Source organism: Polypterus senegalus, chromosome 12 (genome assembly GCF_016835505.1).
Source record: "Polypterus senegalus isolate Bchr_013 chromosome 12, ASM1683550v1, whole genome shotgun sequence".
Classification (NCBI taxonomy): Eukaryota; Metazoa; Chordata; class Cladistia; order Polypteriformes; family Polypteridae; genus Polypterus; species Polypterus senegalus.
The window spans coordinates 4,923,158-4,939,312 of NC_053165.1; the positions used below are offsets into that span (position 1 = coordinate 4,923,158).

General features: G+C 42.5%; 1 protein-coding gene across 1 annotated transcript; it reads left to right on the forward strand.

The window, feature by feature from the left end:
* Positions 1-5,496: 5,496 nt before the first annotated feature.
* psmd6 (proteasome 26S subunit, non-ATPase 6) lies at positions 5,497-15,703 on the forward strand. Its single transcript, XM_039771042.1, has 8 exons — positions 5,497-5,730; positions 7,019-7,224; positions 9,453-9,598; positions 11,294-11,513; positions 13,301-13,409; positions 15,039-15,207; positions 15,290-15,367; positions 15,473-15,703. Exons 1-8 carry the CDS (start codon positions 5,586-5,588, stop codon positions 15,567-15,569), a joined length of 1,170 nt encoding a protein of 389 aa, XP_039626976.1. The 5' UTR covers positions 5,497-5,585; the 3' UTR covers positions 15,570-15,703.
* The last annotated feature ends 452 nt before the right edge of the window (positions 15,704-16,155 follow it).

The following is a 16,155-nucleotide window of genomic DNA, read 5'->3' on the forward strand; positions in this document are numbered from 1 at the left end:
TGAGTCACTTAACCTGCCCATTCTGAAGACTTTTTTTAAAAGATTCGCCACACTTATAAAATGCTGTGAAAGGTGCTATATAATACAACATGTGCTGCTTGTGGTAACTCAAATTAGAAATAACAAACCAGTGCAGCAGCCACACGAGCAGGACATGAGGGGCACCAGACTGGCATCCACCTTCTCTGTCAGAGAGGCTGATGAGTGACATGAGAGAGGCTGCTGGTCCAACGGTGAGGGTAGGTGTGTGCCAACCCCTTGTCAATCACTGCCCCCACTTCAGTTATTCTGTGCATTCACACTTTGTCGCCCTCTAGTGGACAGGACGTTGCATTGTAAAGCACCAGTGTGCCAGTTAAGCCTCGACGTTAGTCAAAGCCCACCAGGCATCTCCTTCTGCTGTATGGAATCTACTTTGTATGTAAAATGTGACGTCAGCACGTCCTTAGTGCCAGCCAGCCATTCATCCATCCATCCATGCAGCATCATCCCATTGCTGGATGTGAGGAGTGGCAGTCTTGGGTGCAAGGTAAGAATCAACACTTTTTGGGGTGCTCACGATTTGGCGTTGCTGATCGTTGGTCTGCAGGCAGAGACAACAACCAAACCAGGATTTGAACTCAAAGTGTCAACCAGCTAAATAAACCTAAAATTCAAATGGACAGCTGACCCCTTTGCTGCTCCTTAGTCCCGCCCCTCAGGCGGCCCGAGCCATTCCATTGGCTGCCTCTGTTTAAGCGAGCCGCATGCTGTCTAATGAGCTTCACTCACTCATTTTGGGCGCCAAGGCCGTTCTTCGGCTGCCGTTTTGTTAAAGTGAACGTCGCTTTATGCATCTCCTGGAGTGGAAAACGGAGGAAAGAAAATTAAAACTAACTTATCCTGTAAATAGAAAGATGGAGTCTGTGGGAAGAAGAGCAGAGCAGATGGTGCCGGCAGAGAGGAATGGCTTAAGAGCCGAGGATTTGATCTCCGGGATTGTTTATGCCACTCGGGGCGCCAGGCACATCTGTGTTGGCACACAAGTACTTGGTCAGGAATGGCGGCAATTAACGGTGAAAGCCGAGCGATAAGTTAGGAGGCACTTTGCACCTCTTGATGCAGCCCCCCTCGTGTTTGCTCCTCAGATTATTTCTGATCTTCTGTTTAATTAAAAAGCGCCAGGAATTAAGAAAGAAACTCAAGGCAGCAAAATAAGAGAGACTGGCACCTCGGGGAAAAACGAGCTCCGACATCGAGAACAAGACGAGACACCGGCGACATAAGGAGCGAAACGATAAGCGGGCCGGAGGACTGATTGATTACTGATCGATCGACTCACGGGACAATGTAAATAAAGAGACTGACTGATTGATTGATTGAGTCATTTATTGACCGATTCAATGACTAATTGATGGATTAAGTGATTGACTGGACGACTGACTGATTGATTGATCAGTTGGTTTGTTAATTGATTTACTAACATATTGACCAACTGACTACTTGACTGACTAGCAAATGAGCAGATTGTCTCATTGGTTGACCGATATATCAACTGATGAACCGACTGACTTACTGATTGATTATTTGACTGATTGATTGCCGGATAGGCTGATTGGGTTTTTAGTTTAGGATTGACTGCCTGATGAACTGCTGATTGAATGGTCAGTTGGTATGTTGACACATTCACCATTTTTTTAGATTGATCTATTGATTGAATGTGAACATTTAATCGATTGGCTGACTGAATGATTGATTGGTCTGTTGGTTGATTAATTTACTAACTGACCATTCTTGCCTGTCGCCCACCCTACCCCAACGTTTTTAACCAATGAACATGCAGACTTTTAAAAACGCTCTCCAGAGCCGCATATTTCTGAAAATGCCAGCTTGTTGTTGCAAATGTGGTTTGGTGAAAACGCAGACTAACTGCACTCTGATTGGCTCCTGCTTATTACGTGGCTCTTCCGCGATTGGATTCTGCTCCTGATGACGTGTCATTCCCTGATTGGCCACTCTTCACAGATGACATTCCAACACGTTGGACACAGAGACGCAGCTCTCCATGGCGCTCACCGTGTTGATTAACTAGACGCTTCTACGGTACGTTTTGTGCAGTTTGAACGCTGCACACGCGCATAAAAGGCAAATAAACGACGTGCCAGTCGCTAGTCTGGCGATAAATCCCACGGTGCCCATTGTGGGTGAACGTCTACGTCAAATGCGTTTGCGGTCGTTGTAGTGTTGGCAGAGATACGTATGAAAAGGACATGAAAATCCCAGTGTGGACGGAAATCATTTTCACTTAAAAACAACATTTTAAAATAAAAAAACTTAGCAATGTGGATGCAACTTAAGAAAATGACTGATTGATTGATTGAACAGTTTGCTGGTTTGACTGACTGAATGAGTTACAACCACCAGCCCCCCTTAAATCAAATAAAAGGTTTGGCAGCCCAACTTAAGTCTTTTTATGATTAACTACCAACAAAACCCAGCTAAGTCATCTTAAGTCAGAAACATCCAAATTCTATAAAAGGGGTCTCTGAAAGTGTCCTCTCCCAGAGTCAAATTCAAGTCATTTCGTTTATTTCAGGGGTCTAAATCTGGGAAAAGCCTGTGTCCTTAAAACTCACGACAGTCCCCCAGACTCAACATTTCGATTTTAAAAATTGTCCAATGTCTCTTTCGGACAAGGTGGAATGTGCGTGCCGAATGTTGTGGAGACTGAACCAAAGGTCTGGAACATTCTATAAAAAACAAAGGCAGATTGGCAGAGGCCGAAGGTGTAAGAATGGCAGTATGATTAATAAACCGCGCCAGAATAAAATCAGGAGACACACTTAAAACAAAAAAACTTCAGGTATATTAGAAGAGTAGTTCAATAAATCATATAAACACTAAAAGAAAAAGAAGTGAGAGCCAAAAATGAAGAATTGTCTTCTCTTAAAGCCGGCGACACATTACACGACTTGTACACGGACGGGATGTCAGACTTGATCCCGTCACCTTGAAGATATCACATTACACATCTGCAGTGGCTGAAGTGGAAGCAATGGACAGATCAGGTAGAAGACTGGAGGTGGTGTGCCGCCGCTTACCAAAATGCACAGGTGACAGCTGCAGTTTAACATGTCGGAATCCAGGACTTGAAACGGACCGGCACCTCTATCAATGTCATCCTACCGCTCGCCATAAAAAAACAGGACCACCAGTAAGTTGGTTCCACTTCAACCACCGCGTGGCAGTACAGAGTAATGGAAGAAAAAAGTGACTCTAAGCCGAAGAGTACAAAGTAGCACTGCACGATTACATTGACAAATACGAAGAGAGATAGATGACAAATTAGGCAACTTTCAAGCTCAGTTTCCAGGTATCGCTAGCTTTCAGTTCGTAAATAACGTGCTGTCTGACAGTGCCGTTGCTGTACTAAGGTCCCTCGGTTTATGGTGTGACAAACACGACACATCAGGCGGACGCCCCTCATCTGTCCGGGCTGTCAAAAACACCCGCGCTCATTCCAGGCACTTGTCTAGCACGCGTCACAGTTCAGTGTGAGCGCTTATTGGCTATCAACTCTCGCAGAGCCCGCCCCTACGACTCGAAGCGCTCGCAGGCTGAATGGCGGTAAAGATTACGCGCCTTCTCACCTGGCTCCATTTATGTAAATTAAATCTGCGACTGAAAAATCGAGGAATGTGGCAAAAAAGTTAACTCTGTTATGTCGATTTCATTAGACACTGTTACTCACCATTAAAGGATGGGCTGACCGCGTTGAAAATTTCCACACGCCGTAACCTTCACGATCCACGTCCTGATTTACGAGGACTTCTTTTCCAACGATCCGCCATGGTCCGCGACGACCTCCGAGTATCAGACTGCACAGTTTGTTGGTTTCAATGCGCAGCTCACAAAATCAGGACTCCACAACATTTTCACTGAATTGCACGTTTCTCAGCAGCGTTCACAAGGAGGATCCTGTAAGTGTCAAGTTTGAGAAGTATGGTGTGTAGTAACTGTGTTAGCCATTATTGATGTTGTAAGAAGTCGAGCAAAATGACACCTTTTATTGGTTAACTAAAATGATTATAATATACAAGCTTTCGAGGCAACCCAGGCCCCTTCTTCAGTCAAGATGGAATCGAAACACGCTCTTCTAATTATACGGCACTTCGGCTCTACAGCACGCACGCTGACGTCAGAACTAACAAAGCGTGCACGAGCCTTCCCGTTTACTTCGCCTTACCGGGCGCGGGGGCGGGGCTGCTTTTCTCTGCGCCACCGTGTATACCCGTAATAACCGTGGGCGTGGTCAACATTTTGAGCGACGTTTCTGTTGGACAACAGTATGATGGGCGTGCCTCTCCTTCGCAGAACAAGCAGTTTTAGAATTAAGTTTGGGTAAAAAATGAAATTAAAAATGTGATTATAAATAAGTTGTAAATAATACAGCAATACGACAAAAAAGGAAGACCCTTACATTAATTAAAACCAACAGTCAAGAAAATAGTGACATTTAACAGTTAGTGCAAGAGAGAAATGCAACTGGGGAAGAAGAAAAGGCATCAATTTAAACTGTTGCTGCAGTGTTAAGAAAGATATGGCAGTTATTACAGATAACATCAATACGTTATTGTGTATTGTTCTGACCTGAATCCAAACTTAAACTGTAAAGGTCTGATCATCTCCTGCTCTTGCAGAAAATAACAAATCTCAAAACTGCACCCAATACCTGCACTACATAATAGATAGATAGATGTGAAAGGCACAATATGGTAGATAATAGAAGAGATTACTACAAATAGATGTGAAAGGCACCATACAATATAACAAATAGAATACAATAGATTGGACGTTATTTTGCTCCACTGTATGCTGCAATACGGTGTTATGGATAGTATGAAAAGATAGAGATGTGAACGGCACTATCTAATAAACTGATAGATTTCATGTGTCTGTGGTTCTCTGTGTGAAGAAAAATATTATGAAATTTTCGAAGAATCTACCCTAACAAGTTTCCATTTGTGTCCAAGGGTTTTGATCGAAAAATGTACTTTAAAGTAATATCCAAGATGCACTGTACCAATTCCCTTACATTATGAATTAGGATATAGATATGGACTCACCATATAAAAAGATTGTCAAATAAGACTAACAAGTTAAATCAATAAGCTTAACGAGCTTTTTGTTGACCTTTTAAGACGATTTGGATAAACTAGTCCGTTAAGCATATAAAAGTAGTGTAAATGTAACTAATTTAGTCTGATTATGACTTTAATAATCGCACATTTTACTAAATTATTACTTTTACTATGATCACAAATACGTTTGGTATTTTTAGTCTTTACGAATAAATGTAAACCAGTCTTGAGGTTGGATATGCTAAAAAGGCATTTGAACCCAATTTAAACATTTCATAGGAGTTGTATAGCGGCAGCAATCAAGGAGACCTCCCAACCAGCAGGTGCCGCTGTGAACCCTGTAGGGCGGCCGACTCTGTCTGTCGCACTGCTACGTACCACCCGGTATTTCTTTGTCGAAGCTTCCCGACTCATTCAGTTTTCACACTACGGGCGGCACAAGTGGTATTCTCGGCCTCTGTTAAAATGCCGCTAGAAAACTTAGAAGAAGAAGGTTTACCCAAAAACCCTGATCTACGGATCGCACAGCTGAAGTTTTTACTAACTATCGATGGACATCGAGATGACGTGAAGGTGAAAGAAGAGCTGATGGAGGCCGTCAAACAGAACAGTAAGTGCAGGCAGTGCATAGCGCTCAGTACGGATGTGCAGAGTCACCTGGGCCCATGTCTCATCCGGCGGCTAAAGTGATTCGCTCAGCCGGGGCCCGCGTTCAGGACTGTAGACTAAATATCAACTACGAAATGCTGATGATTTTGTTGTCATCTGGTTGTACGGGTGGAGAGTGTGGGGCGCTACGTTGATTTTAGCTGCCCGTTGTGTTGTTCGGGCCGCCTGTTGTGTCAAATCACTGCCTAAGCGGACGTTAGCTTCTTTTCATTGAGCAGTGTCGAATTTTCTGTGGAATGAGTTCACATTAGTGTCACGTTTAAAGTTAAGACAAGGTTAGTTTTTTTTTTTTTAAGAGAAAAGCACTCCGTAAATTGTAAGAATTATTTATTCGAACGTTAGCAGGTAACGCACATCAGCATGGAGGGCAGGGACAAGCATCCTAGGTAAGCTTCCTCCTTATAAGCCTCTTCGAGCAATTAATGGACAAGTCGTAACATTTATATTATTGTGACGTGTTAGAATGGTGAGTGCTGGCAGTTGTCATTGCACATAAGGATTGTTGATAATTGGTTTATTAATACGCCTCCACGCCACGCAATCGGTGTCCGATTGTCTATATTTTGCTTTTCTAAGTAGTAGTGGGCTGTTGTTCCGTGTTAGCCATGACGGACGCAATGAGGAGTCAAGCGAAATGACACTTCTTATTGGCTGACTTAACAGATTACACTGTGACAGCTTTCGAGGTTAAAGCTGTGTTTGGGCAGGAATACACCGTCCTGCCCTCCTCATCTCACTGATTTCTTCCCAAATGTACTCCTGAATATTTTATCAAAAGTCAAGTTTAATATAATACTGGTAAGGTTGCAGCACTGCCTTTGGCCACCACCATTGTAAGACTCTTAACAGCGAGCAGGTGCAGGATTTGAACCCAAGACCCTCTACAGTATTCACTGCACCACTGATGGTATCTGGTCTGGTAAAATGACCTCAAGTGATTACGTTTTAAAAATAACATTAAATGTACTTTTTAGTTGCTGCTTCTGTTGTTTAGTTTCTATTTCTGGATGTGCTGTAGTTTGCAATTTCGGATACTTTGTTGTGCTTGTGCCACTTGCCAACTAGTAGTACACTGTGAGGGACTTGACAGGAGAGTAAAGATTTTATTTTGGTTTTTTTAACATACTTGTTAAAGATTTCTAATGAAACACACATTATCTAACAAAGAATTGTGCTGACTCCTGTATGTTTCTTAAAAGATGTTACATGGTAAATTTTTTTTTTTCCAGATATGGCACCATATTATGAAACTCTTTGCAAAGAGCTGAAGTGGCAGGTGGACACCGACCTTCTAAGTAAAATGAAGAAGGCCAACGAAGAGGAGCTAAAACGCCTAGATGATGTTCTGGAAGATGCAGAGAAGAACCTTGGAGAAAGCGAAATCAGGGATGCCATGATGGCAAAAGCGGAATATTTGATTAGGATTGGTGATAAAGTAAGAGCCTCCTCTTTTCTTCTTGTTATGTCAATCTGACTGTGTTGAGCAGGTAATGATGACCCCCAGTTGTGATTGGGACAGGGGAACGAATGATTCTTGCACATGGTAGGCACAGGTCAGGTGTGATTTGCATTCATTTTTTGACCACATTTTAACCAGCACAGGGTTTCTGGAAGTTAACATTGTGGCTGGACTAAGGTTATCAAGTAGATGAAAAAGCATTTTTAGGTTTTGCTTCACATCTCCTGTGTGTTTTAATGCAACAGTCAATATCTCTATCTACATGAGGGTGAGAGATCTATATAAAGTATGCCATTAAGGATGGCTGGAGCCTCATTTGGGAGTCAAGCACTTCACATCCAGGCACCCATCTGATATCACTAATCCATCATTTCTGTGCAATCTTTTAATTAAATTGAATAAATCGCCAACAGTATACATTATGTTTTCATGTAAACACTCAAAAACAACTTTACTGCAAATAGCCGAAGTAAAAAGTAAATAAAAGGCTACAAGTTGTATCTGCTTATAAAAATGAATCCTAAAGGTTATGACCCAGATGTAGAAGGTAAGGCTCCTGGAGAAGAACTGAATGGTGTCGACTGAACAGGAGCTTCAGGGCGATTAATTATTTTTAAGTGTACTGGCAACCTGCTTGTATTTGAGCATTTCATGGATGACTGTCTGTTTGAAGCAATGCCAGCAAACAGCATCTTGGGTTTAGTGAATTTGGATTAATTTTCCGACTTCACAGTATAGGATTTTGGGAATTTATTCTGGTGGTTGTTGGTAGAATCCAGCATTCCAGCTTCACTAAGTTTTCATGCAAATGAAAGAATCCTTTTTGGTGCCATAGTCAACTTTCCCTTACTATGTAGAGGTGAGAAAAGTACACAAAGCATGCCGTCAATGTATTCAGAAAGTAAAGTACAACATTACTATACCAGGGCTATGCTCATGTATATAAGAATTTAGCAGGCAGATAGCTTCTTAGGGCACAAGGCAAGTGCAGCTGCAGTTCTCCTATCAGTTGGTTAGAAACTGAAATGAGTAAACGGCAGATGTTGTGTTTGGTATAATGTCTATCTTCACAAGTCAAGTTGGGGAGCTCGCACTGGTACAGCGCATTGCTGCACCCACTACATGACAAAACAACTCGGGATCCCGGTTGGCAACACCCCAGGCAGACACGGGTCCAATCCCACCCTCCAGAAATGACCCTCTATCTGCCACAGCCAGGTGTTACGTGGGTGACCCCTTGAACTGGTCCAGCCACTTTGGTCCCCAACAATGACAATCTTACGAGCTTGATCACCCTCGGGGAAACGTGCCACATGGCTGTAGAGCCGTAACTGATGCTCTGTCACAATGCCAAAAGCACTGTGAGTGTGACCACAGACCGGCAGTGTCCAGTCATTACTCCGCTGGTTGTCCTAACACACTGAACCTAACCTGCATTACAAGTTTAGCAATAATCTGCAGGTTCATCTGGTGTATTTTACACCAAATGAGCAGAGTTTACAGCCATGACTTTCTCCTTGACAGATTGCGATTTCTCTGCAGTTGCTTTGCTCATAAAGAGGCACTGGCATGCACCTTAAATCATTTAAACCAGCTGCTGCTTGCTTTTTGATTTTGTAACAAAAGGTGGGGGATTTGGCATCAACATTTTTAAGTGTCCTGGCAATGCAAAATAGCCTCGAGACAATAAAGTCACCCTATGAAACCAGCAAGGAGGGAGAGCAACACCCTGAACGAATGAATGTGCAGAGACGGTGAGTAAAATAAAAATGAATGTCGCCTTAAATATGAGTGTGAAGATTTGCTTTAGTTACGAGGAGTTGCCAGACATGTGCACTTAGTTTGCTGCTTGTTCTATCTGACTGGTATTTGGCATTCATTTAGAAGTATAGCTGTTTAGCGAGTGATAGCTCCTGGCACACAGTGAAATTATACACCACCATGGGTGAAAAATTAAACCTCCACATAAAAATGATATGCCACGACTTTTATCTCATTTTTAATTTTGCATTGTTCAATTCTGATGCCTTGTGCCCATTATTACTGGCATGGCCACCAACAATTCTTTACTGAAAACTGTGGGTAAGAATGGATGAATAGTTAAAATACTGGTTTCATTTAACATTTCTACACGAATGAAGAAAAAGAATCATAAGGGTAATATTGATGAATTATATTCAAATTCCTCTTCTTGCCTGTTTCAGGAAGGAGCACTAACAGCTTTCCGCAAGACTTATGACAAAACTGTGGCACTTGGGCATCGCCTAGACATTGTGTTTTATTTGCTGAGAATTGGACTGTTTTACATGGACAACGACCTTATTACTCGAAACACTGAAAAGGCAAAGAGGTAACCAGTTTTTACTCTTTTCTTCAAGTCAAACTTGTAATTCACTTTATGTATTGGTCTGCTGCTAAGTTCTCTGGGGTTTATCCAGGATCTGCTAGGCCGAGGCCAGGTGCTCCATTTAGCTCAGGTAATAAGAAGCTGCTTTTCAAGGCCATTACACTCCAGACAGTGTGGGTTCGCGGAAGGCCACCATGACTCACTTTGTTATCCTTTCACATCTAATTATTTGTGCGTGTGCTTATAACTAGTGTGGTACACACCTATCGGCCACAACACTGAAACCACTGATAGATGAAGCGAATGACATTGATTATCGCTTTACAGTGGCACGTGTCAAGGGGTGGGCTACAGGAGGCATTAGTGAACTGTCAGTGTTGGAAGAAGGCAAAACAATCAAGCGTAAGGATCTGAGCGATTTTGACAAGTGCCTCAGAGCATCTCCACAACGGCAGGTCTTGTGAGGTGTTCCAGGTATGTGATGGTTTTAGTACCCACCAAAAGTGGTCCAAGGAAGGACAAGGCTAGCATTCGATAACACAGAAGAACTTCTGTAGCACAAATGCTGAAAACTTGGGTGGACGTGACTGAGAGGTGTCAGAACTCAAAAGTGTATTGCAACCTGCTATATAGCCGCAGACCAGTCCGAGCAAACCCGCTGGCACTTGGCCTAAAATGTGCATGCAAGTGTCAGAAAGTTACCCCTCAGACATGGAAAAAGGTGGTCTGGCCTGATGAATTGTGTTTTCTTTTACATAATGTGGACGGCCAGGTGTATGTGTGTCATTTACCCCGGGATGAGATGGTAGCCAAATGCACCATGGGAAGAATGCAAGCTAGCAGTGGTAGTGTGATGATCTGGGCAATGTCCTGCTGGGTCCTGGCATTTCTGTGGATGTTACTTTGACACATACCACATACTTAAAGATGGCTGCTGACCTTAAACATCCCTTCATGGCAATGGCATTCCCTGATGGCAGTGGCCTTTTTCAGCAGGAGAATGCACCCTGTCACACTGAAAAAAAATGTTCTGGAATGATCCGAGGAACACGACAAACGGTTCAGATCTCGGTCCATTTGAGCAACTGCGGGAGGCCCCACCTCACAACTTCCAGGATGTAAAGGGTGTGCGGCTAACGCCTTGGCACCAGATACCCGATCACACCTTCAGTGGTCTTGTGGGGTCCATGCCTCGACTGGTCAGAGCTGTTTTGGCAGCACAATGTTAGGCAGGTTGTTTTAATATCGTGGCGGTTGGGGTTATATTTTGTGTTATATTTTATATATCTTTCACTTGAGAAGGGATTATTCACAATGTGTTTTATTGTATTACTTTTTTGTGCAATTTTTTTTTCCTTAAAAACAGCAGGTGTGAAAGTTAGATGATATATAAATTGAAACAAATAAGCCGAGAAGCCACAGTGGTTCAGAAAAAAGTGAGGGTGTTGTAAATGCCATCTTGGTTTCCTTTATGTATGCAGCTGCTAGCTGGTGAAGCGGCTTCTTTTAATTACTTGATCTTTGGACCCGTGTTTAGCGTCAGTACAGTACATATGAAATGCATTTTGTGAGAAAGGGAGAAAAAAAGCCAGATATTTAGCCTAGTAATGCTATCTGTTCACTTAAACATTTCTTTGCAAAAGAGGCACAACATTAAAGCTCATTTCCTGTCTTATAATAAATGCCATTCCATTCTAGTTTGATTGAAGAAGGTGGTGACTGGGACAGAAGAAATCGTCTAAAGGTTTACCAGGGTCTTTACTGTGTGGCCATTCGGGATTTCAAGCAAGCAGCAGAGCTCTTCCTGGACACCGTATCAACATTTACTTCCTATGAACTCATGGATTATAAAACGTTTGTCACCTACACGGTCTACGTCAGCATGATTGCACTGAAGCGGCCAGACCTTCGGGAAAAGGTGAGCTCCAGCACTTCTTATCCTTTATAATAAAGGGGTAAAAGCACAGCTTATTATTGATCCCATCAAGCACAAGACAGTGCAGAAAATGAGCACAAAGTGAAGGTTTTGTCCCCTTTTAGTTTTGATTGTGTCATCTAATTTTGCAATTATGCCACAATTCAGTGAACTTGACTACAAAAGCTGTAAACGTCTCAACTTCCGAGTAGGAGCAGAATGCATAGCAAGAAACATTAAATATTACAAAACACTTTGAATGGACTAAAACGGGCTCCTTTTTATAAAGCTGCTGCACATGCATCTGTTGAGCTGCTGGTGTTCTGTAATTGGTTTATTTTATGTTAAAAAGTAGCAGGGGTACCCATCGCTGCCGGGCTACAATCAAGTGCAGGTGTGGGCACAACATCAATTACCCAGGCGGAATTCTTTTGCCTCTAAACCAAAATGTCTCTGATTTTAAACCCACAGTGGGGAGCAACTTTGCATTCCTGTGCCCAGATCCAAAAAAGCTCCCTGGGGCGTTTCAAAAATAAAATGCAGGTGCAGTCAGTAAATGTCTCATTTATTTCAGAATAAAATCTAACCTGTGGTCTTCCCCTGTACGAGTGGGGCATCTGGTGGAGATCTGCATGTGCGACAACCGCACAAAATACATTCAGCTTCATATACTGAATCCAAGATGAGTTTAGCTGTTGTACTAAAATCTGTCGCCCTATAATGGGACAGCAAAGTACAAAATGTGAATTGTGGGGGTAACTACACTGCAAAGTGGCATTGGTGTGGTGGGTTTTTGTTTTTTAAAATGCATTTAAGAAATGTACTGCAGTTAGTGTAGCGATTTGGGGCCACCTATACAATTGTCTGCAATAATGTAAAAGCCTTTGAAAACTAAAACTCACTTGCCTGATAAAAAAATAACACTTAACTAGTCTATTAATGTGTGTGTTCATGTGCAATACACAACAATACCATCACATATCGGCTACCGATTACATTTTCCTTACACACTCAAGTGAATATGCTATAATGTAAGTGACCAATTAAAACACATGACAGTAATATAACACAAGACAAAATAAAAACAATGTCATTTTAAGAGTGGCTACTTACTGCCCGAAGTGGTGACCTGGGTTTGGGTGGAGAGAAGAGAGAGATCTTGGAGGGCTGCTCGCTGGGAAGAGCTGAAACAGTCTATGGTTTGTTGATGAGGTTCTTCGAGTAGCCATCTCCATTAGCAGTGGATGTGAACCACCATCCCAAGGCTGTAAATAAACCAAAATTCAAGATGGATACCTGCTTCTAATTGCATTTTTGAATGTCCTGATCACGTTCACATGCTGTGACAGTTGTTTTGTCTTGCCGTCTAGCATTCCTCTTGTTGCTCTGACCACACAAGAGATTAAGAAATTTTCACTTAACGGAGCAAAATATTTGCTAAAAAAGCTGGACACGACTGCATGCTTTGCGGCCACACGCTGTTAAACATTTCTGGATGCAGATTCTGAAGAGCAGGTTTTCAATTTGGTTGGTGAATTTACAATTTACAACATTTACAATTTACAAAATTGCAATTTTTCAGACCGGTTTTGAATAGTGAAGAATAATTGTTACCGCTTAGTCCAAAACAGCTGAGAAAAGCACAGGCCTAGTTTGAATCGTCCGTAGACAAATTGAGCAGATGCAGATTTGCCAGTTCTTGCAATTAAAACAATAAATCAAGAGGGTGGAATTGAAAGTAGCAGTCGGTAAATTTGAGTTACATCTCCACTAACTCTATTTTTGTTTAGGTGATAAAAGGAGCAGAAATATTGGAAGTGTTGCACAGTCTGCCATCAGTCCGACAGTATTTGTTTTCCCTCTATGAGTGCCGCTATTCTGTCTTCTTCCAGTCTTTAGGTATGTATTTAACTTGTGTTTTAATTTCTAACTTTACCACACTAGTAGTATTCTGCAGCGAGTCAAGTTCAGCGAAGATGGTAGCAGCATTTAGTTAGGGTCTGGAAACCCCTGTAATCTGACATGTGTGATAGTAGGAGCTCATTGGCCACTTTAAGCTGATGCTTGAAGACAGTTCATAATATTAAACCTATGAAAATACAATAAATGTCTATATATTTGAGGTACTCTTGCTTTTCAAATAGTACTGTACTGGTAAGCATGAAGGACAACTACATTCTTCAAGTGACAGGCTCTGCAGGTTTTTGGATGGAATAAAACGGAATACGCAGCAGCGTGTCAAAAGTTAAAACAGAATAAGTATTTTTCTCTACACTTTCTAAACATAAATAAATAAAATGGGGGACAAAGTGAATGGGAGGCAGTACAAGGGCAGACGTGATCTTCCCCTTCCTACACCTTAAGAGCAGCACTGCACCAAACACAAGAACTTTGGCCTGCGAGAGGAGACCATTCAGTCCCAAGCCAAGCTGTCCCAATAGCTCATCCAGATACTACTTCAAGGTTGTCCAGGTTTCCGCTTCAACTCCATGACACTGTAGTCTTTGAGTAAAGAAGTGTGTCCTTGCCTTCATTCTTAATTTCCACTGGTGTCCTCTACTATGTGATTTACTATTTAGTTGAAATAATTTGGAGGGGTCTACTTTGATGCCTTTGTTAATGTGTTTTCATCTTATGACAAAATGATGGGGTGCACCCACACTAGAATGTCAAGAACTGTAGCCGGGGTTGATGATAATGCGGTGACGTGGAAAAGGTAATGAGGGCGTTTTAGACCTAGCAAACAGAAAAGAGGCTTGTCTGTCCGATATCTTGTTCTTTATGTACTACAACAGAATAGGGGAAAAAGGGGTTAAAGTTGTACCTTTTAACTCCATTGCACATCCACTGTCCCCAGCAGATGGCAGGTTATTGGCAGTTAGAAAAAGAGGCAACCTTGTGATATTCTGGAAGTATAAAATTGTGCTGGAATGTTGCCAGGCAGTCTCATCATTTGACATCCCTGGTGATTTTGAGTTGTGTACATTGACACACTCCATTGATGACATCTGCACCTGTCAAATTTGACATCCCCCAAGTTTTAAGTAGTTGGATGGAGCTTTCAGTTCATGGCTCATCCCAATTCCCCATTCTCACCTAATAGCTAAGAGCACTGGGTCGTGACTGAGATGGCAAACAGAGGAAGCCCCACTGAGGGTCCTGCCCAAGGTTGCATGGCTTGTTCTTCATGGTGGAGTGAGGCCTTCAGCAGCACAGTAGAGTTGAACTGCTGCTTCTCCAGATTGAGAAGAGCCAACTAAAGTGGTCTCAGCTTGGAGCTAGGATGCTCACTGGGCGCTTCAAACTCAGTACCTACAAGACATGACCCAGGGCACTGTATCTCTTGACTGGCCTTAAAGTGTTTGGGAATTCTCCAGGAGGATTTTGAAAATGTTCTTCGGGAAAGGATGAGCTGAACTGTCTAGCCTGGAATGTTTACACAATGACTTTCAAAAAGCTTGGGGGGGAGTTGGTGTTGAAGCAGACAGTGAATGCTTATGATGTAATTTTGTTCCCCCCCATCTGCAGCAACTGTAGAGCAGGAGCTCAAGAAGGACTGGCTTTTTGCTCCTCATTATCGCTACTATGTGCGCGAGATGAGAATCCACGCCTACAGCCAGCTTTTGGAATCTTACCGCTCATTAACGCTGGGCTACATGGCTGAAGCCTTTGGAGTCAGTGTGGAATTTATTGATCAGTAAGTGTACGTCACAATTACAAATAAACCTTGGTGAGCATGCTTCACACTGTAAACATCTGGTTTTCTTTTTTTTTTGTAGGGAACTTTCCAGGTTTATTGCAGCTGGTAGACTACACTGCAAAATAGATAAAGTGAATGAAATAGTTGAAACAAACAGGTACAAAGTAAACAGATTTTAAAGCTTTTAACAGAAGAATAAATACAAGTGTGAACTCTCAGCACATCACAGCCTTCTAATTTAAACACATTTTTTTTTTTGCAGACCTGACAGCAAGAACTGGCAGTACCAGGAAACTATAAAGAAGGGAGACCTCCTGCTTAACAGAGTCCAGAAACTGTCACGGGTTATTAACATGTAGTGAGGAGTCTGTCTAACTGGACTCGGCCACAGTCAAGCAGAAAGGACTGGCACTCGTTACATTTTTCAATATTTCGGAGTAAGAATTCAATTTGTACAACTATCTTCAAGTTCACAACTTTTTTTTTTTGGTTCTAACTGTACATAATAAACTTAAGATTTTTGAATGTTAGTCTTTTCAAGTCTTTATTTACTCACAATATCAAGTCAAGTTGGGGAGCATGCACAGGTACAGTGCATTGTCGCACCCACCACACATCGAAACAACTCGGTATCCCGGTTTACAACCCCCCCAGACAGACACACGCTCCAGTCCCACCCTCCGGAAATGACCCTCTATCTGCCACAGCCAGGTGTTATGTGGGCGACCCCTTGGCCTGGTCTAGCCACTCGGGTCCCCAACAATGAGGATCTTAACGACCCAGGTCACCCATGTGGAAACGCACCACATGGCTGTAACTGAAACTCCCTCAGAATGCAGGTAATGTGCCTCATTCGGGACTCCATGAGCAACCGCCCATTCGACACAAAGTCAAAGCAACAGTACCCAAGGATTTTCCGGAGAGACACAGTACCAAAGGAGTCCA